General features: G+C 45.3%; 1 protein-coding gene across 1 annotated transcript in view; it reads right to left on the bottom strand.

Moving 5' to 3' along the window:
* The window catches only part of LOC142957665 (zinc finger matrin-type protein 4-like), a 130,049-nt gene that overhangs the window by 86,187 nt on the left and 19,192 nt on the right, over nucleotides 1–24,670 (bottom strand). The window contains exon 2 of the mRNA XM_076099617.1: nucleotides 17,294–17,395. Within this exon, the coding sequence (XP_075955732.1) occupies nucleotides 17,294–17,395 (102 nt within the window). The remainder of the gene's footprint in view (nucleotides 1–17,293; nucleotides 17,396–24,670) is intronic.

Below are 24,670 nucleotides of genomic sequence, written 5' to 3' on the forward strand. Positions count from 1 at the left end.
CATCATTGATGAGGACCTAGCCTGTCAGCTGGGTATCAACCGGGTACCTCTGCCATGCCCTATTCCTGCCAGCGCCCTGGATGGCCACCTACTGGGGACAGTGACTCACCAGACCATGCCAATCCGTATGCTCCTGTCTGGTAACCACCATGAGACTATCCGGTTTCTTGTCCTGCGGTCACCCCAGCATCCATTAATCCTGGGTTACTCCTGGCTCTGCCACCATAACCCCCACATAGACTGGGCCAAAGGAGCCATCCTGGGGTGGAGCTCATCCTGTCACCTGATTTGCCTGAAACAAGCTGCTGCACCCTGGCAGTCAGTCTGTTCCAGCTCTGCTTTGGACCTGTCAGGGGTGCCTACTGAATACCATGACTATCGGGAGGTATTCAGTAAGGTCAGGGCCTCATCTCTGCCTCCACATCGCCCCTACGATTACGCCATTGACCTGCAACCAGGTACCACTCCACCCAGGGGTCGCCTGTATTCCTTATCTGCACCTGAAAGAGACCATGGAGGCATGCATAAATTCCTCTCTAGCTGCTGGGATCATCCGTGCCTCTTCTTCACCTGGTGGTGCGGGGTTCTTCTTCGTGGGACAGAAGGACAAGTCACTGAGGCCTTGCATTGACTACTGGGGCCTCAACGACATTACCATCAAGAACCGCTACCCACTCCCACTCATCTCTTCTGCCTTTGAGTTGCTGCGGGGGGCTACCATCTTCACCAAGAGGGTGACGAGTGGAAGACGGCTTTCAACACCCCCACTGGACATTATAAATACCTGGTCATGCCCTTCGGTTTCACCAATGCCCCAGCTGTCTTCCAGGCCCTGGTGAATGATGTGCTGAGAGACATGTTAAACAAACAGGTGTTCATCTACCTTGACGACATTCTGATTTTCTCCAGGTCCCAAGAGGAGCACATTCACCATGTCCAAGCAGTCCTTCAACGCCTCCTAAAAAATTCTCTGTTCGTTAAGGCAGAGAAGTGTGAATTCCACGCCTCATCTGTCTCCTTCCTGGGGTACATCGTGGGACAGGGGATTGTGCAGATGGATCCAGCCAAGGTGTCAGCTGTTACGTCCTGGCCCGTCCCTGACTCGCGTAAACAGCTGCAACGATTCCTGGAGTTTGCTAACTTCTACCAGAGGTTCATCCGTGGCTATAGCACCGTGGCTGCCCCACTCACGGCCCTTACCTCATCCAAAGTGCTGTTCCAGTGGTCACCCTCGGCTGAGGAGGCCTTCCAGAACCTTAAGGCCCGGTTTACCTCTGCCCCTATCCTCCAAGTCCCTGACCCAGAGAGACAGTTCGTTGTGGAGGTGGATGCCTCCGATGTTGGGGTGGGGGCCATCCTATCCCAGCGGGCTGCCAGCGACCAGAAACTCCACCCCTGTGCCTTCTTTTCTAGGCGGCTCTCACCTGCTGAAAGGAACTATGACATTGGTAACCGAGAGCTGCTAGCTGTTAAGCTGGCCCTTGAGGAGTGGCGTCACTGGCTTGAGGGGACCAGCCTGCCCTTTTTGGTATGGACTGATCACAAGAATCTCGAGTACATTCAGTCTGCCAAGAGACTGAACTCTCGGCAAGCCAGATGGTCCCTGTTTTTTACCCGATTCAACTTTTCCCTCTGTTACCGGCCCGGTACCCGCAAAGTCAAGCCTGACGCCCTGTCCCGCCAGTTTGTTGATAAGGGCGATTCCACCCCTTGCAATGACAATATCCTTTCTGCCCCTGTCTTGGTTGCTTCAGTCACCTGGGAGGTAGAGGAGAGAGTCAAGGCCGCCCTGGAGGACCAGCCCGGTCCTAGCTCCTGACCGCCTGTTCGTCCCTCAGACCCTGAGGTCCGACGTCCTCCAGTGGGCCCACAGCTCCAAACTCACTTGCCACCCCGGGAGCCAGCGTACCAGGGATGCTCTGCGGCAGAGGTTCTGGTGGGCAACTCTGGAGAAAGACACCCGGGACTTCGTCAATGCCTGTCCTGTCTGCAACCAGCACAAGCCAACCGCTGGTTTCCTGCAACCTCTGTCTGTGCCCCATCGGCCCTGGTCCCACATCTCCTTGGACTTTTTTACCGGTCTACCACTGTCCAACAAACATACCACCATCCTGACAGTGGTAGATCGGTTCAGCAAGATGGCCCACTTTGTACCCTTGCCCAAGCTCCCCTCGGCTAAAGAGACTGCTGAGCTGGTCCTGCTGCATGTCTTCCGGCTCCATGGTCTCCCCACTGACGTGGTTTCTGACCGGGGACCTCAGTTTACATCCGTGTTCTGGAGGGAGTTCTGCACACTCATCGGGGCCACAGCCAGCCTGTCATCTGGATACCACCCGCAATCTAACGGCCAGACTGAGCGCAAGAACCAGGAGATGGAGACGGCTCTACGGTGCTTGGTCTCCAAGCATCCATCGTCCTGGTCCCAGCAGCTCCTGTGGGTGGAGTACGCCCACAACACCCTGACCAGCTCTGCCACTGGAATGTCCCCGTTTCAGTGCGCCTACGGTTTTCAACCGCCACTGTTTTCGGCCCTGGAGAAAGAGGTTTCCTGCCCCTCTGCCCAAGCCTTCGTCCGCCGCTGCCGCCATACCTGGGCCGAGGCCAGAGTTGCCAACCGGTACTCCACAGCGGCCAACCGGCGTCGCTCCAAAGCCCCCATCTACCAGGCTGGTCAGAGGGTGTGGCTATCGACACAGGACCTACCCTTGCGGGTAGAGTCTAAGAAGTTGGCACCCAGGTTCATTGGGCCATTCGAGATCCTGAAGGTCATCAATCCAGCAGCAGTGAGGCTCAAGCTGCCCCGAACCATGCGGGTCCACCCGTCATTCCACATCTCCAAGTTGAAGCCGGTTCGAGAGTGCCCACTGGTTCCTGCTGTACAGCCTCCGCCGCCACCTCGATTCATCGATGGAGGTCTTACCTACACGGTTCGCCGCCTGCTTCGTTCCCGCCACCGTGGGAGAGGTCTGCAATACCTGGTCGACTGGGAGGGCTACGGTCCAGAAGAAAGATCCTGGGTCCCAGCTCGACACATTTTGGATGCCCATCTCATCAGGGAGTTTCACCGCCGCCATCCTGACCAACCCTCCAAGGGTCCTGTGCCCACTGTGGCTACCCAGCTAGACTCTGTTCCCTCTCTTCCATCTGTAGCTTCTGATGTTAGGGAGGATGAAGAGGAGCCGTCTTCTGGCCAGGACAACTCACCCACCGATGATGAGGAGAGGATGGAGATGTCGGAGGAATATTAGCCCTCCTCCAGGCCCCCTCCGCCCACCCGGCTTGGTTGTGGTGGTTTTTGGGAGCCGTCCCTTAAAGGGGGGGTTCTGTCACAGTTCAGCTCCACACCCTCCTCACTCTTCTTGTCAGTCACTCCCTCCTCATCAGTCTAAACTCCCTTCACCTATTCACTCACCTGCCTCTGATCAGTAATCAAGCCCCTATATAGACTCCTGCCTCCCAGACACATTTGCCAGATTGTTCTTCGGTTCTATGCCAGACTCTCCAGCACACTCTCACGGACTGATCTCCTGTTACCGATCCTGCCTGCCCCTGTTCTACCCGCCTTGCCTGACTCCCGGTAAACCTACCAGCCTTCTGATCCTGACCCTGTTTGAACTCTGCCTGCTATATTTGAAGTTGGTAATAAAAGCCAAAGATCTCTGGAATCCTGTGTGTTGCATTTGGGTCCATATACAACCCGTTACATTCAGAGAGTGAATCTTCAAGCACAGCACAAAAGGAATAATTATAGACAAATCTATGCATATAAAACTGAAACATCATCTCCTTAGAAGTGCAAAACCACCTCTGGAGGAAAGTAACGTTAGCACATCCTTTATCTCCATCTGTTTTGTTTTTTTTGTTCTTGCCGTCGTCACCGTGACCCAAACATGTCACGACGCATTAGACCCGAACTGTGCTAAAAGAGAATCCAAATATGCTCCATCTCCACGAGGCAACAGGCCAACTGCTGCATTCAGCATTCCCCACACAATAACAAAATGAATATTTGATTCGGTCACTTCCTGTCTCCGGCAAACTTAAAAATTGAATGCAACCGAAAAAAAGTCCCTTTGATGAGATTTCACCTCAGCAGCGACCTGCTCTCTGTTAGCACAACAATAGGAAATCAATAAAAATGCTAAACGGACTCGAGGCAACAAATTATTTTCTTACCAAAAACTATCCTCTGCCAATACTAAAGAGTGGACCCAGTGTTCGTATGAGTCCTTTCAGCTGCTGTTACTGCAGATGTCAAACAGCGGCAGGAGTGCAGCCAGACTCAGAGTGACAGTGATTGAGAGGCGGCATCTGCAGAGAAGGAAGGTCCCTACCTGACTGCCTCTGGGCAGGAGGAAGGAAGCTTTGCTCACACTGGCCTTGAGGCAGCTGATCAGAGTATCTAGAGATTCTAGACTCACGCACACCTTCCAAAAGAAGAATTCTACCGGGTGCCATACTTGGCTCGCCGCGGTACTCTCCGGTACCGGTCTTACACACAGAGCTCAGACGTCCGCTAATTACGTTAAACGATAATTGGACTCTCGCATTTATATATAGCACCTTTAGCACCTTTGTCGCCTTTCCGACCGGTACAAGTTGACACCCGGACATCAGGTTCTAATCAAATCATTGCACACACACAGATGGGACAGCTTTCACTAGCAGCGGCTCAGTATCTTGCCAAAGGACACTAGGGCCAGGGATCGAACCTCTGATCGTATGTTCTTAGTCTGACAAAGGACGCTACAATCATAAACTTAAAGTTCCTCCTCCGGTTCTGTGCCGCGACAGCAACACAGAGCAGCCGGAGTCCGATTTCCGCTCAACGCGTGAGGAGAGAAGGAGAGTCGACTCACGAGACAATGAGGAAGGGGGGGGGGGGGGGGGGGGGGATTTGGTGTCAAGGCGAGAAAGCAAAAGCACCTACTTGGCAATATTTCAGATTTAAACCCAATGCTAATGGGGGATCTGATAACGAGGCGATGTGGAAACTTTATCTGATGAAGGTGGCAGCATCTGGAGGCAGCACCTCTAATCTACACACACACACACCTTCAGGAGCAAGGGCACACCAACGAGAGCGATTCTACCGGGCGCAGCTGGGATCACAAACATAGCCTATTCCACCAGACGCACCACGGCGAGGCAGCCGTCTGCGCTGCACTACTACAAATCTGCACCCGCAGCAAAAAGCTCGACCAGAAAAGCCAGACACACATTCCAACGTGTGAGAGCTCTGAATTAAGGTATCGAGCGTCACCGGCAAATATTGTTTCTTCTAAAAAATCTCCGGGGTAAACGGTAACACCGGTGTTGTCACAGGTTTATTAAATGGTGAATTTGTTGAAAGAAAAAAAACAGCGCTTTTAAGGAGGTCTCAAAGAACCCAAGCAGCAATTAGGATTCTGTTGAGAGAACTAATTCCCCACAAACTTAGCACACAAGGGGAGGCTGGAGTGGAGGATGGAGCCGCGGCAGCAAACGGCGTATATAGGCATTAGTATTTCGGCAGAGTTGTCACAATCAGGCTTTGCCTTGGGTGTTTTGTGTGTGGTTTTCTGTAGCTCCTCACTTCCTTCACTTGTCTCTAATCAGTTCATTCAGTGCACCTGCCAGTCACTCTCCCTCATCAGCACAACTCTCCTCACCTGTTCTAGGCACTATTTAAACCCCTGTCTTTCACTCACTCACTGCCAGATCATTGTTTTGTTTCCTACCTACCCGCCCGTTTTGCTCTTCCTGTTCCCGGTTTCCCAGTCTGTCTGCCCTGTTTTTGCCCTGCCTTGTCCTGCCGGATTTCCCCACTTGTCTCGTCCTTGGATTACCTGTTTTTGTTTCGTGAGTTATTAAAACCCTTTTGTTCACTACTCTGTCTGCATTTGAGTCCTCATTATGTCCCGTGACAAGAGTGGTAGTGAGTAGCAGTGATGGGTGAGGTTATAATTGCCACATTCTACCCCGTAAATAAGATCGGACAGCGGTAGAGAACAGCTCATTAGCGAGCCAGGCCTTGTCAAGCATGAATGAAGCAGCTGAAGCAAATCAGCGAACCAAAGCGCAACCCTGTGAGTATTGTGGTATATTTTCAGGTCTTGTACAATACAGCGAAGACCCCAAGTGTATTTGTCTTAGATGAAAACCAGATGTGCAGGAGACCAGGGGCAGAAGGGGGGATGTGTAGAATGAGGAGGCCACATACATTCTCTTACGTTCCGCCCAGATGTAAACATAACATGTATCCTATATAAAGATGAAGCGAGAGCCCTAGAAGCAGGGACTTGCAGATTCGACTTGAGACCTCCGGGCGATCTAGACGTCCGTAATGGCATGTGTTGCTTGTTTGTAATAAACTTTATTATACCAGCAAGAACAGTGTCCACGGAGCATCCTTCCTCATCACTTCAACAGCACTGTCGCATGAAAGATACGATAAAGATGGCGTCACGAACCGGATCGGAGGTGGCCTTGCGGTTTCCTACTACCACTTCACATACGGTGAGCTCTCTCGATTGAATGCTGGTCATAAATTGGGGCTGTTATGTGGAGTTGCTTGGACACACCGTAAATTAAGAACCTTCTTGTTATGGACATGTCCTGTTGATTTGATGTTTAAAGTGAGGCTCCGTGCTAAATTTAATGTAAAAAAAAAAAGGAATAGTTTAGAATAGCTTCATGGTAACGATAAGGTGTGCTAAACAGTATCGTGCAAGATTAATGAAGAGGGGCCCTCAACTTCTTAACGGTAAGACACATGCATATTAGTCACTGCGTAACGATGGCTCTGACATAGTCCGGAATTAAGTTAGAAAGACAAAATTGGGGAAACCTGGATCCAGGTAATTTGAATAAATAAATGTAAAAAGGTAAAAGAAAGAGTGATAAGGAAATGATCATATGATTGAGCCGCAAAATCAGATAGGATAGAGCCCTCAAGTGTAGGAGCATGTAGTACGGGCCGCGTAAAACCTGAAACGACATCTTATGGTCAGTTTAATAACTGGAGAGTGTAAATTCACAATTCAATTGACTGTTACCACTCTGACATTTGTTGACGAACGGTGTCTGATGCAGCCTCTCATCGAATATTTACACCTCAGAGGTAGCATAAATTTTATGAGAAAAAGGAAATAGCGGCAAAAAGCATGCTGTGTGAATGAAGGCTAAGAGAATGAGTGTGTGTGTTTACTTTGGGATGAGAAGAGAGGGGAGAATGGGTGTGCGTAGAAGTGCTGAAGGTATGTGTGTGAAACTTAGCTGCTGATGTGTTCCAGATGTGTGCTATAAAAATGCATAGGATGAGAATAGATGTGTTAAAAGAAAGAAAAAACATATTATGATTGAATAAACGTACATAGGTGGTGATTTGAGAACGGGACATTTAATAATTTGTGGCAGATATGTGGCCCAATGTATTTTATAAAACAATGAGCTTCGTTTGAGAAGACGTAATGAATTGAACGATGTATTTTATAAAACAATGAGCTTCGTTTGAGAAGACGTAATGAATTGAACGATGTATTTTATAAAACAATGAGCTTCGTTTGAGAAGACGTAATGAATTGAATGATGCATTTTATAAAACAATGAGCTTCGTTTGAATTGAACGAGTCAGTAAATAAAACATGAGCTCTTCTTAAAAGGGACGTAATATAACAAATGAGCTGTTAAATGCACAATGAACTTCGTTTAAGAAGGGTAGAGTTTGACACCCCCCCCCCTCACTCGTCTCAAAATTCCCTCCAGATAGAGGTCGGAATGGGGGAGTGGAAAGGCGTTCGGTGATGATAAAACTCTCTTGGGGGATACAGAGAATTTCTTTGCCATTTGAACTGTTGGGTTCAGTTGGAGTTCACTAAATGCTACAATGTTTAGGTAAGGGGTTCAATTTAGGAATAATATTTATGTATGCTGTTAAAGGGACCTAAGGGGTTCATAAGAGACTAAATCATTGCCTGTTTCTTGTCTGTTATGTCATTTACGGTGAATGAGAATTGAGAAGGGGAGGCAAGGCAGTGGACCTGCATTTTCCATATTTGTATGTGTTCTCAGTCGTAGGTAATATTGATGGTACACATATAAACCTGCTTTCATTTATAAGCCTAAGAGGTTACTGACCTGCTCCTATACACATGAAAGAATACATGCTCTAGGCAGATAGGAGAAATAAATAAATAAATAAATAGAAAACTTGGCAACTGATTGACCAGTTAATGCATTTAATTAATTAATGGCATATGATTGTTTGGTCTAACCTCTGCTGACAATTGCAGATGTCCATTTTTGTTATTGTGCGTGGTTTGTTCTGATCTGTGCTGTGGTGTACATCAATATGGTGACTGTCTGATGATTTGAGCTGAATATTGGATAATTGGTTAATTTGTTGATTGATTGATTGTTAATTTGTTAATTTGTTACTTGGATAATTGATTAATTGCTAATTGGTTAATTGAAGGGGGGAAGTAATCTAAATAGCCTTGAGTAGTTTTAATTTTAGCAATTAATTCTTAAAGTACAATAACGGAACATAAGAGGAAGTCATTATAATGGGGAAAAAGAACACTAAAAATCCAAAAGTAATCACTCCTGTTGAAGTGGTACAGAAGAATAATCCTTTAATTAGAGGCATCGCAAACATTGCAAAAATATCGGAAAAATGGCATAAACGCTGGCCTGAAATTGACCAACCATGGCCAGTGGAGGGGACTCTTAACCCAGATGTAATTAAAATAATGCTGGTACTTGTATCCACATACAAGGCAGAGCAAAAGAAGGGAAAAAAGGGGAGAAAACGCAAGGAGAAGAGGCAAGTGGAGCTTGGCATTCTCCAGTTGTTTGAAAATGAGGGACAGAAACTGATCAAAGCTGCAAACGATAAGAGGGAGAAAGATGCAGAAGAAATAAAACAAAATACAGAACAAACAGAAAAACTGATGAAAGACACCAATTCATTGTTCTCACATATGAACCCAGTGAAGGGACCGCCACCTTATGAGATAGGGACGAAGTCCAAGAAAATCTATCCTCAGATCCCAGTGATCAGTCAGGAGGGTGACTACCGTATCAGAAACGAGGAGGACATAATAATAGAAACAGGACGAGCGGAGACAACTATAACGATGCATCCAAGATCCAAAAGTAAGAAGAAAGCAAAGTTTGAAGAAGGGAAGCAAGGGCGGGGCCATGGAAACGAGAGTGACCAAAGCGACCAGGAAGGTAGCAGGGGAGGATATGACCCTGAAGTCAGGCGGATGCTGGCCAGAGCGGAAAAGAAAGGAAATGTTAGCTCTGATGACAGTGAGGATGAAGAGAGCCATGAAGAGGAAGCCCGGAAGACTTTAAGAAAGGTCGAAATAAGCCTAGACCGATGCCGCCGTGAACGACAAAAAACTGATAGTCCAGAAGAACTAAGAGAACTAGAGTACCAGCTGGAGGAATTGCGGTTTCGGAAGGAAGAGTTAGAGAATGCAAACTTCAACCAATCTGCCACGACAGGTAGAGTGCGCTCTAGAAAACAGTCGAATCCCAGCAAGATGACTCCAGTGGTCATCCGAGGACGGAATTTGGAGTATAAGCCTTGGCAGAGTACAGATATGTCAAACATACTTGAAAAGTTACCTACTCTTCAAGATGGAGCACATCCTTGGATTTCGAAGTTGGAAGAGATCCTGGTGGGAGAGCAACCAGCCATGGGAGATATCAAGAGACTCTTGGCCAACCTCGTTGGAATTCACGCTATGGGAGAGATTCTACAGAAAGCTGGACTTAATCGATATGTGGGAACTGCTGTGAATGATTCAGAGCTGTTTGCTGCAAATAGAGGTCAAGTGTGCAGGGCGCTGAAAGACACATTTCCGACAAATGTACATCCTGACAATATTTTTATTGAACCACTGGGACAAGAAGAAAACCCGAGGGCTTATGTGTCGAGAGTTCATCAAGTGTGGAGAAATGTCACAGGAAATGACCCGGATTTGAATCAAATGGAGCGGTCAATTTTGCGAGCCAGAATACAGAAGGGGTTGCCCCTGCCAGTGAGAAGCAAGTTGGCAGAGGTGGTTGGTCTTGGAAGCATGACAAAGGGTGTCTATACGGATCATATAGCCCACCAAGTGGAGCTGTATAGGAAAAAGGAACATGATCAGAAAGACCAGGACCAAGAGACCCTCAGGAAACTTAATCAAATACAACTGACGGATAACAGGAAGATGGAGAAGAAGCAGGCTCTGGTTATGCAGAATCAGGCTCCACTAGATCAACTAGTACCACAGCCTCAGTCGAACCAGGTTCAGCTCCAATCGTTCCAGCCACCGCCGGTGATTCCATTTGTCTCTTACCCACAGCCAGCTTTTGATCAAGCGCAGCCCTGGAGAGGAAGAGATCAAAGAAACTTCGGAAGAGGAGGAAGGTTTAATCCAAGCTTTCAACAGCAATCAAACGAATGTTATACTTGTGGACAACAAGGCCATTTTGCTTGCGAGTGCAACAGGTCAAGAGGAAATTTCAGAGGAAACTCCAGAGGAGGATTCAGAGGAGGATTCAGGGGCCAAGTAGGGACACCCAGAGGACCGGTGAACCCTTACAGAGGCCCGGAACCTGGTTACTAGGGGTGCCCTGAAGACTCGAGAGGGGGGTGTCAGCTGGTAGTATCAGGGCCGGAGAGAGATCCAACAATAGAGGTAAAAGTAAATAATCGTCCAGTGGAAGTGATGGCGGACAGCGGAGCTGCTTTTACCTGTATTCGGCCTGAAGATGCTATACATCTCCCCATGTCTGATCAATTGATTCGGACAATCGGGTTCGAGGGAGTGAAACAGCTAGTTCCTCTCACTAAACCAATCGAGCTCAGCTATAAAAAGAAGAAGATTACGTTACCCATATTGGTATCAGAACATACACCTATTGCACTTTTGGGAAGAGATGCTATGTGTAAATTGGGGTGTACAATAAAGTGTAAACCAGACGGCTGTCAGGTTGAAATGCCAAACGAGAGTGTTCACCAATTATTGATGACAACAGAGACTGAAGCTTCTACAGTATGTTGGATCGGAAATCTTAATGAAGATTTTCTTGAGCCAGTTAAGTTGTGGGAAAAGTTTATCATCGTAAATATGCCCGACGCGAAGCTTCCAGAGTATCCATTTCACTGCACGCTCAAGTATTTCAAAAAAGATGCTCAAACATACGCAGAAGAATGGTTGAGTCGACAACCAAAACAAGTTCAACTAAATTCGGGCTGTATAATTTTGGGACCACAAGGAGCAGCTATGAAGATACGACAGAGGGGGAAGAGATGGAGATGAGTGATAGAAGTCAGGAGATTATTGGAGGACGGGGTGAAAGAAGAGCAGAGAGGAAGGTGGAACAGAGGGGATATCTGTGCCTATAGACTTCGGCTGAAAGCAGGATACCCTGATGGAGAGATAAGAGAAGGAGAGGATAAGGGAAAGAGAGAGGACGTTGGAAAGTGGAGAGGGCGACGGGAGAGTGAAAGAGAGCCTGGAAATGGATACCACGTTGGCTGTCTCGAGAAGGAGGGGATAGCAGCTCCTGCAGATTCAGTGATGAAGAGATAGTGATTGAGGGAGATGCATGAAAATCCCCAGAGTCAGAATTCAGAAGGAGAGATCGTCCAGGTTGTGGACAATGTTGATGTTTCTGTACATATTCCTGATGTTGCCAGAAATGACTCGGCAGTTGATGGACAGGAAAGAAGATTTAGAGACATTGTCTTTCAACATGTCCCAGAACCAGCAGGACCTATTTCAGTTGCCTGCAAAGCGCCAGAGATATCAAAGGGCGGTGACTCCGCTGCAGGACAACCCAGGGATCCAGTTAGACAAAGGAGCCCGAGACCAGTTAGGAGAAGAGTCAAACCAGACCGTTACTAGAACCAGGGTTGAAGTAACCTTGGGGGAGTCAGTTCGGCTTCCATGTCAGTGTACAGAAGAAAATAGTGGTAAAGGGAAACTCAGAGTTCAGTGGGAAGATGGGCATGGTAAGATCCTAGTTCTGTCAGAGGCATTACCATTAGGGAAATGTACATTACTTAATGACAAAAGGAGAGTGAAGGTTGAGGGAGACTGTAGTCTCTATGTACATAAGCCTCAACTGAAAGATCGGGGTGATTACAGGTGTTCTTTTTACGATCGACATATTGGAAGTGAGCGGTCCGAGTTAGGATTTAGAGTTCGCATAGTGTCTCTAGTGATACTAGGGGGGAATAAGAGTATAGACTTCCAAGATGTTGGGGAAACAAGAGAATTGACAACGATGACATCAACTCTCCAGACGAAAGCTGAGAAAATGGAAGAGAAATCTACTCTTTCAATGGCAAAAGCTATTGAAAGTATAAATGCATCACATGTAACTACAAAGGCGCCTCAGGTGGTATCTATAACGTCACCTCCTTTGAGTACTGTGATCAGAGCTAGGTTAGGAGGAACAGTTTACCTTCCTTGTCAATGTGGGAGATGGAACACTGGTGGTAACTTGCCTCCCAAATGGGAAAATAGTCGTGGTGAAGATTTGTTGTTGACAAGACCTGAAGATGACATTGTGCCTCGTGATCAAAGGAAGTATATTTTGTTTAATGAGGTGAGGTGGATGAAAATTAAAGATGATTGTTCCCTTGTCCTGCGTAACGTTACTCGGGAAGACGAAGGAGAATACGTGTGTACTTATGTAGAACTGGAGTTCAAATTTGTTCCATATCAAAATTATTGGATCGAAGGTCGTGTAACTCGCAGAGTGTCACTCATGATAAGAGATTTGGGGCCTATTGAAATTTCTACAAGTACTAAAGGGGTTCAGAAACAATTTACTACAGTAACCACTCCAAGGGTGATTAGTACACAGATGAAACTTGTTAAGTTAGTTCCAGAAACAACTAAGAATATTCATACAACTACTCAGACTACTACTCTAGCTATGACTACAAAGGGGATGAATGCTACAACAGTGACGACATCTGTGGCACCTACGACATTTGTAAACATAACGCGGACATCTAATATGACATCTCGGACATTTAAGGATGTGATTAATGCAACCCAGAAGCTAATATCAAAAATAGAGCCTGGCGTGAACAACAGTAATGACATTGTTGAAGTTAGAGAACAAAGGATGGAAGAGAAGCATGTAGAGTCATCCATGACAGCTCAGAGGACTATTTCAAACGTAGATAATAACTTTGGTGACTCTGATCAGGCACCAGAGTACATGATGGATCAATACCATACAATACAAAAGAGAGACACTAAATGGAAGGCATTTGGGTTTGATCCTTCGGTGTTACAAATTGCAGACCCTTGGGCAGGTAGGAACTTATGGTTCCAGCAAATAACCCACTCTGTAAGATCGGTTGTGAAAACGGATGGTCCATGTCTGGTGAAAGTCCTATCGCCGAATTCATGGCCTTCAATTTTAGAGACGATACCAGAACCACTAACCACTATGTGTCAAAGTTATGCATTATCATGGCTGTTGTATCACCAGCAGTCAGCAGGAGATGCACTGATGTCTTGGTCAGTGCATCTGTTTAGGCCTAGATTTACTTGTTCTTGGTTGACGGAATTATCATATGTAAATTTACTTGATCAGCATGAAGATATCAGAACAGCGGTCCCTGATATAATGGAGGTGACATCAGTGGGAGCTACCAGCTGTTTTTGTTCAAATACAACTTATAATGGGCCGGGAACGTTTATGGGGTTATCAGATTGTGATAAATATATGATGGACTTGGGTAAAATGGAACATGGGAATAGGAATGATTCGTATGAAGCATCTTTTCAGATACAAAAAAACAAAAAGACAATTTTAAGGGTATATAACCAGATATTGCCGGGGAATGTGACTATAGGGAATTTTAAGGATATTTGGTGGGTCTGTGGTGATAAGGCATACATATTTCTACCATATGGGTGGACAGGATGCTGTTATATGGCACTGTTGAAACTTCCATATGAGGTTCTTACTATCCAGAAGGGAGTAGGGCCAGATGGGGGACAATCTGATGTCGCTTCACATAGTAGGATGAAACGTGCGTTGGCACAGTTTCACAATTTGGAATCTTACCATTGGAGAATAAGTATAGGAGAGAAGTGGGGTATAGGATTATTTCCATGGTATGGGGTGACATTCTTGGCAGATCACATCGACAACATTACCTACACCTTGCAGGGCTTTGCGAACGAAACCATAAGAGGTTTCGAATTTTTGTCAAACACTCAGAGAAGCCACAGACTGATGTTGCTAAAACATGACATGGCTCTTGACTATATTTTGGCCAAACAAGGGGGCCTTTGTATGACTTTGAACTTAACAGGGGAGGCTTGCTATACGTTGATTCCTGATAGTTCTGATAATATGACTAGTGTCATAGAGGCATTGAAGCTCATAAGAGATGCGTTTGGTCCGTCAGAAGACGCGGGATGGTCTGCAAATGCTTGGTTGCAGGATAAATTGGGGCCAATAGGAGCAGTGTTAGTTCAGATTTTGGTAGCGCTCGTTCTGTCGTTGTGTGTGATGTTTTGTTTTTGTACGCTGTTGTTGACCTTTGCAAAGGCAATGATAATTAGATGGGTTGGAGTTGTGCTACCCGGCGATCAAACTCTGATGCCATTATTACACGAAGCTGACACGGACAGGGATGAGGATGACGCAATAAAGATCGAAGTGGTGGAGGAATATCCATTTTGAATATCTCATGATGATAATCCTATTATTTACCTCTGTTATTGCTTGCGTAGTTTGTAGTGTTGATTTTGTTTTGCTCTTTCGAGACTTTGTTTAGTCTCGAAGGGGGTATGGAAACAAATGAACAATATGATTAATGGACATTATGAGTTATAATCTCACATTTTACTTATAGAAGTGTTATTATTCGGTGTTTGATGTTTTAATGTGTATCTGGTCTGTATGCAAAAGATACTGGTCTTCTTTTCTTTCATTCTAGAACATATTGGGGGAAGACCACTGTGAGGGTGGTGGATTGTCAGGGACTCCGATGGGCTGAATGGATTCAGACACTTCAAACATGAAAATACGGATGGTCTGAAGGACTCTGAGCGTGGACTGGCGATACAACATCCAGATTCAAGACATCATCGATACTACACCTGAGTCACGGCTGCTGAGAAACTGCAGCGTTATACAGTCTTATGTCTTCTCTTAAATGTTACATTAGTATTATTAAAAATTAATTTTCTTCTTTGTGTATTAAATGCTTGGGAAATGATGGTTTCTAAATATAATGGGACCTCGGATGTTTTCTTTTTCTCGATGTTTAGGGACAGTGGGGTAGGCAGGAAAAGGTCCATAGAAAGGTGCGATGGGTCGACCAGCCTGACTTTGGACATTGTTTTGTTTTGATTTGCTGAGTGTTCCATATGTATTTGCTTAAGTCATTTCCTTACACAAATTGCTAAATTCCTCATTTCAGTGTTATGGAGTATTACTTATGGTCGCCTTGGCAGAGGGACCGTGAGAGAATTTTCCTGTCTACATTGTTTAATGGATATTTCAAGAAAAATTAGCTGCCTAACAGGTTTTTCACTCTCACTTTTATACTCCGTACCGTTGCTTTAATGTTAAAAAGGACGGGTTGTTAATTTTGTCATGATTATACACTTGTATGTCTCTTCTTTTATTTTTTCGAGACTTTGTGGAAGTCTCGAAGGGGGGAATATGTGGTATATTTTCAGGTCTTGTACAATACAGCGAAGACCCCAAGTGTATTTGTCTTAGATGAAAACCAGATGTGCAGGAGACCAGGGGCAGAAGGGGGGATGTGTAGAATGAGGAGGCCACATACATTCTCTTACGTTCCGCCCAGATGTAAACATTACATGTATCCTATATAAAGATGAAGCGAGAGCCCTAGAAGCAGGGACTTGCAGATTCGACTTGAGACCTCCGGGCGATCTAGACGTCCGTAATGGCATGTGTTGCTTGTTTGTAATAAACTTTATTATACCAGCAAGAACAGTGTCCACGGAGCATCCTTCCTCATCACTTCAACAGCACTGTCGCATGAAAGATACGACAGTATCGTTATAACAGTAATGGCTAGCTAATCAAGCACACGTAAAGCTTCAGATATGACAAACCAAAGGCCGTTAATATACTCAGTCAAACACAAAAAACAGCCCAACAACAAAAAAAAGAACACAGAGATGACGTTAAAACCACCTCCACATTCAGAGATCGGAGGCTATGTGTTCAACACGCAGCCAGCCTATCTCTGCCTCCAGGACCGCAGACAGTGGTGCCGTCCTCACAGCGGAGCTGTGAAATAGGTTATTTGCAAAACAATAGAGCTATGGCAGCAAGGTATCACACAATTATTGGAGTAAGGGACCGTTGTCGATCTGTGATCCGTACTGATCCCTCCTCGTGGGTCAGCACACATGTGAACCGCAGATTAATTACACATTAACGTTAACCATCAGAGTGTGAAATGAAGTTTTACTCACATCGTTATCCGCCAATATTCAGTAAAGTATGACATTTGTTTTTCTAGTCACCTATCACTGATGTTACATTGTAAACAAGCAATCTGTGTTGACAGGAAGAGAGCTAGTAACGTGGCTAATGGACAACGAGTTAGGTAAAAGGATAACATTTAGTTGATGGTTTACACTGACTTCAGAGCTGTTGAAATGATGTTTGGGAAGGTGGCAAATAAGTCTGGAGCCTTGTAGACCAGCTGTATAATCAAAGGGGTCTGTATCTGCCAATGTGGATCATCAATGATTACGATTAGTATCGGCGGCAAAGAAAAACATGATCAGGGATCTCTAAGAGTTATATCTGCTCCCTTTTTCCTTTTGTGCTGATCCGTGACTACGATCCGAACCGTCAGTTGTATGATCGGTTGCACCAAGACACACGATGTAAATGGAAAAAGTAAATGGCAATGATTTATCGTTGTTAAAAAAAGCCACATGTGGCACCTTTAACATCTGTGTTTCACAGACGACGCATGCATGCATACCACCTGAATATATTATGTTTAGATCAAGTCAGTTCTGACGCTATTATGTCTTCATTTCTATTGCAGCTCTCGACTGAGGTCTGATGACAAAAAAAGAGCGGGGTAAACTCAGGTGTGTTTTAATAACAGCATGTCAGCTGCAGGGCTCAGGTGTGTAGTTCAGCCAAGTGTCTCTGGGCTCAGGGGGGGGGCAGAGCCAGAACAGCATGAACTTAGGCCTTTCATTATTGACAAAAGAGTGCAGTGTATCAGAGTCATGTGAGGTAATGCAAAGGGGGGGGGGCGCATCTTCACCTCGTAATGGGCGACCCTCTGGGATTCAGAGATGAGCTGAGCGCTGCACACTTTGCAGTAGCTGTCTGTGAAAAGCCCTTGGTCCACCTTTGTTGACTTCATCTGGAGAAAGAGACAAACACGGACATGGTTACCGCTCCGGGCGATGTGAACACAATGTTGACCGGTTAAAACACAGAGAAAAGCCTGCATTTCTATTTATTTCATGACTAAATGTCGACATGCGTCAGAACACCTGATGTTTGGGTTAGTTGAATCTCTGGCCTGCGAAATGAGGTCAAATCTGCAGGTCTGACCAACAGGACCTCAAAAAAAAAAAAATAAATGCAAAAAAATAAAATCGGTATCAAAGTTGTGTCTACAAGATTTACCATCTGCAAAAAAAAGAATAAAAAAAGGCCAGCTATCACGCAGCAGCCTTGCTTTGTGAGTCTGCAGGGAGCCGAGGCAAACTGACCGAGATGTAATAGAGCAAGTAAACAATAATCTCATGTTGTACCTTCATCGTTGTCAATCAATATTTCATCACCTCATGCATTTCAGTTAGTGACAGATGCTGAGCAGCAATGAGTCAGAAAAAAACATTTCATATCAAACATTGCACTAAAATTTACAAGCAGAAGTTATACTTTAGGATGATGAATGAATAACAATGACAGAACAAAGTTTTCTTTTCCTGGAAATTCATTAACGCGCAATGAACTTGCATCGGAGAACGTTGGGGATTCAGAGAGCGACGGCTGCTGAGAGCTTTCGTTGCCCTTCTCCACAGACACAGCCGAGCCATCTCTGCTTTCTATTACTAATTCAGCCCCCGCTTCCATCAGGGGGCTCACATTTCATATTTGGATGCAGTCCGGCACGACGCATCCTCACTTACGCAGGCTCATTAGGAAGCAGCGCAGATGAGAACTGCAGTCGTGTAGGTTTAAAAAAACAATATTCTTCGCTGAGAGCAGAGACACATTGGCCGGGAGGAAAGAGCTTTTATAAGATGATGCTAAATGTTGTTGTGGTCTGTTCTATTTCTCATTAAAAATGAAACTTTGAAATGTTCTTTCAAACTAAATGGGACCAAATCATCTTCACAAGCGCACACAGCTGGTCGCTGAGGCAGTGCACAGGAGACATACTGCGACGCACTTTCATAAATACATAAATGGTGCCACTTCCAACATGTTTTCTGCTAAGAGCTACAGGTGCAATAAAAATTACACAAAACATAAGATATTACAGCATAGTCTTCAAGTCGAGGACAAATGTGTGAAATCAACGAATTTGAAAGTTTACTTTTAAATAGTTTTTTTTCACTTATATCACTTTGGCAGCTTTAAGTGATGAAGCTGCTAAAGTGATATCAGTGAATGTGTGACCATCATCATGGCCAAAATGATTGTGACTCACGATGCTCTCCGGATAATCATCGAAATGTGCTTCAAACTTAAAATATGTCTCTAAAACATCATTTCTTTGTGAAGAATGAAATACTTTTTAATCGCACAGATGGGACACAGTACACATCCATTTTTCTAGTTAACGTCTTATTTGAAAAACAAACATAAATAAGGTCATTATAAATCATAATGCCCCCCTGCAAAAATAAAGAAGAAATTCATTAATTTATAAAAACAACGTTGTAGGACTCTTTCATGATAATTGCTGTATTCTTTTAAATTAGGCTCTATTTTCCACTTCATTATGTCAAATGGTACAGAAATACAAGCATTACAACAAAAATAAAGTCCAACTGGCATTGCGGCATACAGTCAAACTACTATTATTTGGACCCTTTTGAAGTAAAAAAAAAAGAAATAACCTGAACAATGTGGCACTTTTCTGTCACCAAACAGTACTGCTTTGCCCTGTGGCCTAGAGAGTGAGACGTGCCAAACCTTGGTCCTTTTCAAGACAGATTGAAGTGCAAAAAATGTCAGCATGCTCAAACTCTTCCTGGCTCTGCTCGTTGAGGTGTGAGAATGTGCCCACTGGCACAAAAACACTCTCTCGGAAGGAAGGCTATTTGCAGGTATGCACAGAAGCCTGCGTGCAACCCTGGAAAGGCGAGGCGCTTCTCCTGCGTGACATTTCACCACAGCAACCTGTCCTCACCGGCTTCAATGAATGGAGACGCGTACATCTTCACCTCTGCTCTCACACACAAACACACACCAACAACAACAGAAGTGACCACATGTATCTCTTCTTTTGCTCATGACGTGCTCATATATTTTAGTAAAAACTGCAGATGATAAAAATAACTCCTCCCCCTCCCCCCGGGGATGGATAATCTACATCTCATCATTATTTCATCTCTCCTCTTCTTCTGTCCACGGTGCATTATCTGAAAGGAGTCGATTGTAGTGACAGAGAATTATCACCAACTCTTCAGATCCCCTCAGCTCTAGGAGGTGTTTAAGCGTCCTTCAGCTAATTGTAGGAAAGTCAGGGTGAGGACATTTAATGACATCACCAGTGTTGCCAATTACACAGAACATTTTAGAAGCAAAGATGTTGATCGAAGACTGTCTGTAGAGCCCTCGCTTTCATCTTCAACGTTGGAAGACTGTTGCCCGCCTGGTTTCACCAACATGGCGAGTGATTGACTCGCCATTTTCTTCAATCGATTCGTATGCTATCACAACGTCGCTCTGTGACATAAACCCATCCGCGTGAATATGCTACGTTCAGAGCTAGTGATGTAGAATAACGCGCTACGCTCAACGAAAGGAAGAGCGAGTGACCTACTTTCACGACTTACGACTTTCACCCAGGAGACTCGTGTTCGCATCGCGCGATGTTTGCGACAGCAGCGCTTCTGGTTGGATCAAAAGCATTTGTTCTGGAGTAGCCGCGATCAGCTCCGCACTGCAACTAGAACGCCAAATCTCCTGGCACGTCATAACTCTTGCTGCTCTGTGCTGCGACTCTGCTGCTGCCGCTGTCGAGAGCAGACGCTTTCAAGTTATAATTGTAGCCTCCGTCGTCCGCCTGAGGCTGGAGATATACTAGCTTACGTATGTGTCATGTACACTGACTATGTACACAAACAACGCTCTAAAGCAGGGGTCTCAAACTCGCCAATTGCGGCCCGCGAGCCGATATTGTGCGGCCCCCTACCTAACATAAAAGTGTAATGTTAATGCGGCCCGCGCATTTTTCTCACGCGCACCTTTTTCTCACGCGCACCTTTTTGCCGAATTGTTGCGCGAGTCATTGTGGGCGTTTTATATTTACAACGTGAATAAGCGAAACTCGTCACTTGGTTGAAACGTGATTCAGGAGTGACACCAAGTGGAAGGAAAATATATCTCACCCAGTCCCAGTCATGTCTTTCTCAAAACCTGCCGTGAAGAGAAAAGTTGGCGAAGAGCACAGACAATTCCAGGAAAAGTGGGAGACGGAATATTTTTTTGTTGAGCACCGGGGCACTCCGACGTGTCTTATATGCACAGAGAAAGTCGCGGTACATAAGGAGTACAACCTCAAACGTCATTACTCAAAGAGACATGCCGAGGAGTATACAAAATACCAGGGAGATGAGAGAGAGGCCCGGTTCGGCGATCTTAAAACATGTTTACTGAGGCGACAAGATTTTTTTAAGAAAGCGAGCAAAGCGAGTGACGCGGCAGTCGAAGCGAGCTACGTGGTGAGTGAGATGATCGCCAAGGCGGGAAAGCCATTCAAAGAAGGCGAGTTCATAAAAATGTGCATGTTACTGGCTGCAAGTATAGTCTGTCCGGAAAAAAAGAGTCAGTTTAGCAACATCAGCCTTTCAGCCAACACAGTGGCAGAGCGCATTTCTGACCTGTCAGGTAACATATATGATCAACTGCGGGAGAAAGCCAAACATTTCTGTGCATTCTCAGTTGCTCTTGATGAGAGCACAGACATCACTGACACTGCGCAGCTCGCAATGTATGTCTGCGGAGTTGATGACAGTTTTGAAGTGATGGAGGAGTTGCTCACAGTGATTCCAATGCATGGCCAGACCACCGCTCAGGAGATATTCCGCCAGCTGTGTGATGCCATTGTGGATGCCGGTTTAACATGGAAGAGGTTTGCTGGAATAACAACCGACGGAGCACCATCAATGACAGGGAGGAAAAATGGACTGGTGGCACTTGTTCAAAGAAAACTGGAAGAGGAGGGTGTGGAGGAGGCCATTGCTCTGCACTGCATTATCCATCAGCAGGCCCTTTGCAGCAAATGCCTGAAGTTTGACAATGTGATGTCTGTTGTTGTGAAATGCATCAACCATATTAGATCCAGGGGCTTAAAGCACCGGCAGTTCCGTGCCTTTTTGGAGGAAATAGAGTCAGCATATGAGGATGTCCTCTACTTCACCGAGGTACGTTGGCTCAGCAGGGGAAACGCCTTGAAGAGTTGAGAGCAGAAGTGAAAGCCTTCATGGAGAAGGATGGGATGGCTGTTCCTGTGCTAAGTGATCCCAAATGGCTCATGGACTTAGCTTTTCTTGTTGACATCACACAGGAGCTGAATGTACTGAACAAGAAGTTACAAGGCCAAGGGCAGCTTGTCAGTGCTGCCTATGACAACGTCAGAGCATTCTCCACAAAACTTGTGTTATGGAAAGCCCAGCTCTCTCAGACAAACTTCTGCCATTTCCCAACATGCAAGGCACTCATGGGTGCGGGCACACCATTCAGTGGTGAGAAGTATGCTGATGCCATTGTAAACCTACAGGAGGAATTTGATCACAGGTTTGCAGACTTCAAGACACACAGAGACACTTTTCAAATTTTTGCTGACCCCTTCTCCTTTGATGTGCAAGATGCCCCTCCTGTGCTTCAAATGGAGCTCATTGACCTGCAGTGCAATTCTGAACTCAAAGCCAAGTTCAGGGAGGTGAGTGGAATAGCAGACAAGCTTGGACAATTTTTGAGAGAATTGCCCCCCACCTTCCCTGAGCTTTCCAGGATGTTCAAGCGGACATGTGCCTTTTTGGGAGCACATATCTGTGTGAAAAGCTCTTCTCAACCATGAACTTTAATAAGTCAAAGTACAGGTCCAAACTTACTGATGAGCATCTTCAAGCCATTGAGGGTCTCAACTGCTTCCTCCCTCAAGCCAAATGTGACTGAGCTGTGTGAGAGGAAGCGCTGCCAGGTCTCTGGTAGCAAGGAGTAGGCAAGAGAAGCATATGTTCTGAAGAACCGTTCATGTTCTGAAGAACCGTTCATGCTCTGAAGAACCCGTTCATGCTCTGGAGAACCGTTCATGCTCTGAAGAACCCGTTCATGTTCTGGAGAACCGTTCATGCTCTGAAGAACGCGTTCACGCTCTGAAGAACACGTTCACGCTCTGAAGAACCCATTCATGTTCTGAAGAACCGTTCATGTTCTGAACTGTTATTAATGAAGATTGGATCAGTTGTACTTTTTTTTGGAATACTTGATGCGGCCCAGCCTCACCCAGACTCTACCTCCAGCGGCCCCCAGGTAAGTTGAGTTTGAGACCCCTGCTCTAAAGGATATGCAGGGCAGCGTTGCATGGAAATGTTTGCAATAACTGAAAGCAGCCTCTAGTCATGAAAGGACCTCTATTTCACATTCCTAACATTGACATAGCAGCAAACGACCCCCCCCCCTCCGGGTCCCCCTCAGGTAGACACTGTTAGCTCTGTCAGCACTTCCGCTGTAGATTGCACTGTTAGCGCTGTTAGCTTTGTTAGCTCCGTTAGCGATGAAAATACTTAATTAGTTTTTTGATTTCTGCGTAAACGTGGATTCGGTTGACATGAGAGCCGCAACCCCCCCCCCCCCCCCCCATCACTACCAGGTAACGCCGTGCAACATAGGGTGACCAGATCCATAACACCAAAAAGGAGGACACTCTGCGGTATTTAGTGAAGCTGTGAATAATTGCATAGGACTCTGGCGTGCTCCCCTCTACAATACAACTTTGTGTGATTGCTACATGATGTATGTGTAACAGAATAGGAAAAAATAGTCTTAAAGAGTCAAAAAGTGTTTGTTCACAGTATTTGTATTTATTCAATACATTGTGGTGTTCAAAAACTGACCACTGTACTGAGTGCCACAAAGCATAACATTTGTGGACTTAAAATGTACAAATTAAATCACAGGTCACATAAATAATAAATAATAAACAGATAAATGAATGTTTTAAAAGCATAAAGAAAACCAAACAAATTTGGTTAACATTTAACGGCTCAAAAAGTAAAGTATTTCTAAAGTGATTCAGTCTATTGGGGACTTGTGTGCAGTGTCTTCATCCGTGTATGTGTGCAGCAGTCCACTTGTATTCAAGCAACTCCACCTTCACCCTCAGCAGAAGATCAACAGCACCTCGGTCATCATGGTCGCCAAGCCCCCACCGCGCCTGGGCCTGTTCATCTCCTGCAGGGACACATAACATAGCAACAATACTGTTATCAGCATTCAAAAATCTGTATTGTTTTAAATCCAATGAATATTCATATTATATGTAGCCCATTCATAAAATCAAAATGCTGCATTAGAAATCAATTTGGCTTAAGAGCTTCCTACAGGAAATTATTAGCCTATATTTGCTCAATTAAATACACAGCAAACAAACTGCATCATATCAAGTGGATGCCACTGACACAACATCATCATAGTGTATGTCTGTTTGGGAAATAAAACATAAGACTAGTGTACTCACCAAATAGTTGATTCTCTATTTGCAATACTTCAGATTTTTCCTGGCTGCATCCAAGAGTTTTTTGTCTCCAAGGAACTTCTTGTACACGTCTGTGCAGGGAAAGGTGAAATTGACACAAACTTGCAGCTTAGCCTTGACACTGTCCACCTCCAGCCGATTCCTCTCGTTTCTCCATGCAGATGTCATCAGTCGTATCTGTCACTTATGTATTTCTTTGCTCTTTCATAGAAAACAAGAAAATCTGTCTCACATTTCTTTGCAAGGTAAGCTGGTAGCTGCTTGAGTTTGCTGTTCACAGTAAAGCCAAAGAACCTGTCCTTCAGCCTTCTCTCAAGTTTCTGTTTCAATTCAGTCATCAGCTTGAACACAGATGTAATGCTGAATGATTTGGCCTCAAGTGCTTCAATTCTGTCTGAAAACACCTTTAGAATGTGACTGAGGAAAAGAAAATATGTCTCAGACACTTCAGTGCTTTCCTCTCCAAAACATTTCCACAAAATCTTGGTGCATTCCTCCTCACCTTCACTCTGAAAGTAGCTGGTCAGTGGCTTCCAATACTTCAGCATTCTGTCAATAGATGGAAGCAGGGACAACCACCTTGTGACGACATGCAGATTGCATTCTTCCGCTTCCACAAACTCACAGAATTCCTTCAACTGTGCTGTTCTGCTTGCTGAGATGCTAAAATGGCTGTAAACCTTGAGCACAGCA

The sequence above is a fragment of the Anarhichas minor genome, unplaced genomic scaffold (genome assembly GCF_050575085.1).
Source record: "Anarhichas minor isolate MPS153535 unplaced genomic scaffold, ASM5057508v1 ptg000025l, whole genome shotgun sequence".
NCBI lineage: Eukaryota > Metazoa > Chordata > Actinopteri > Perciformes > Anarhichadidae > Anarhichas > Anarhichas minor.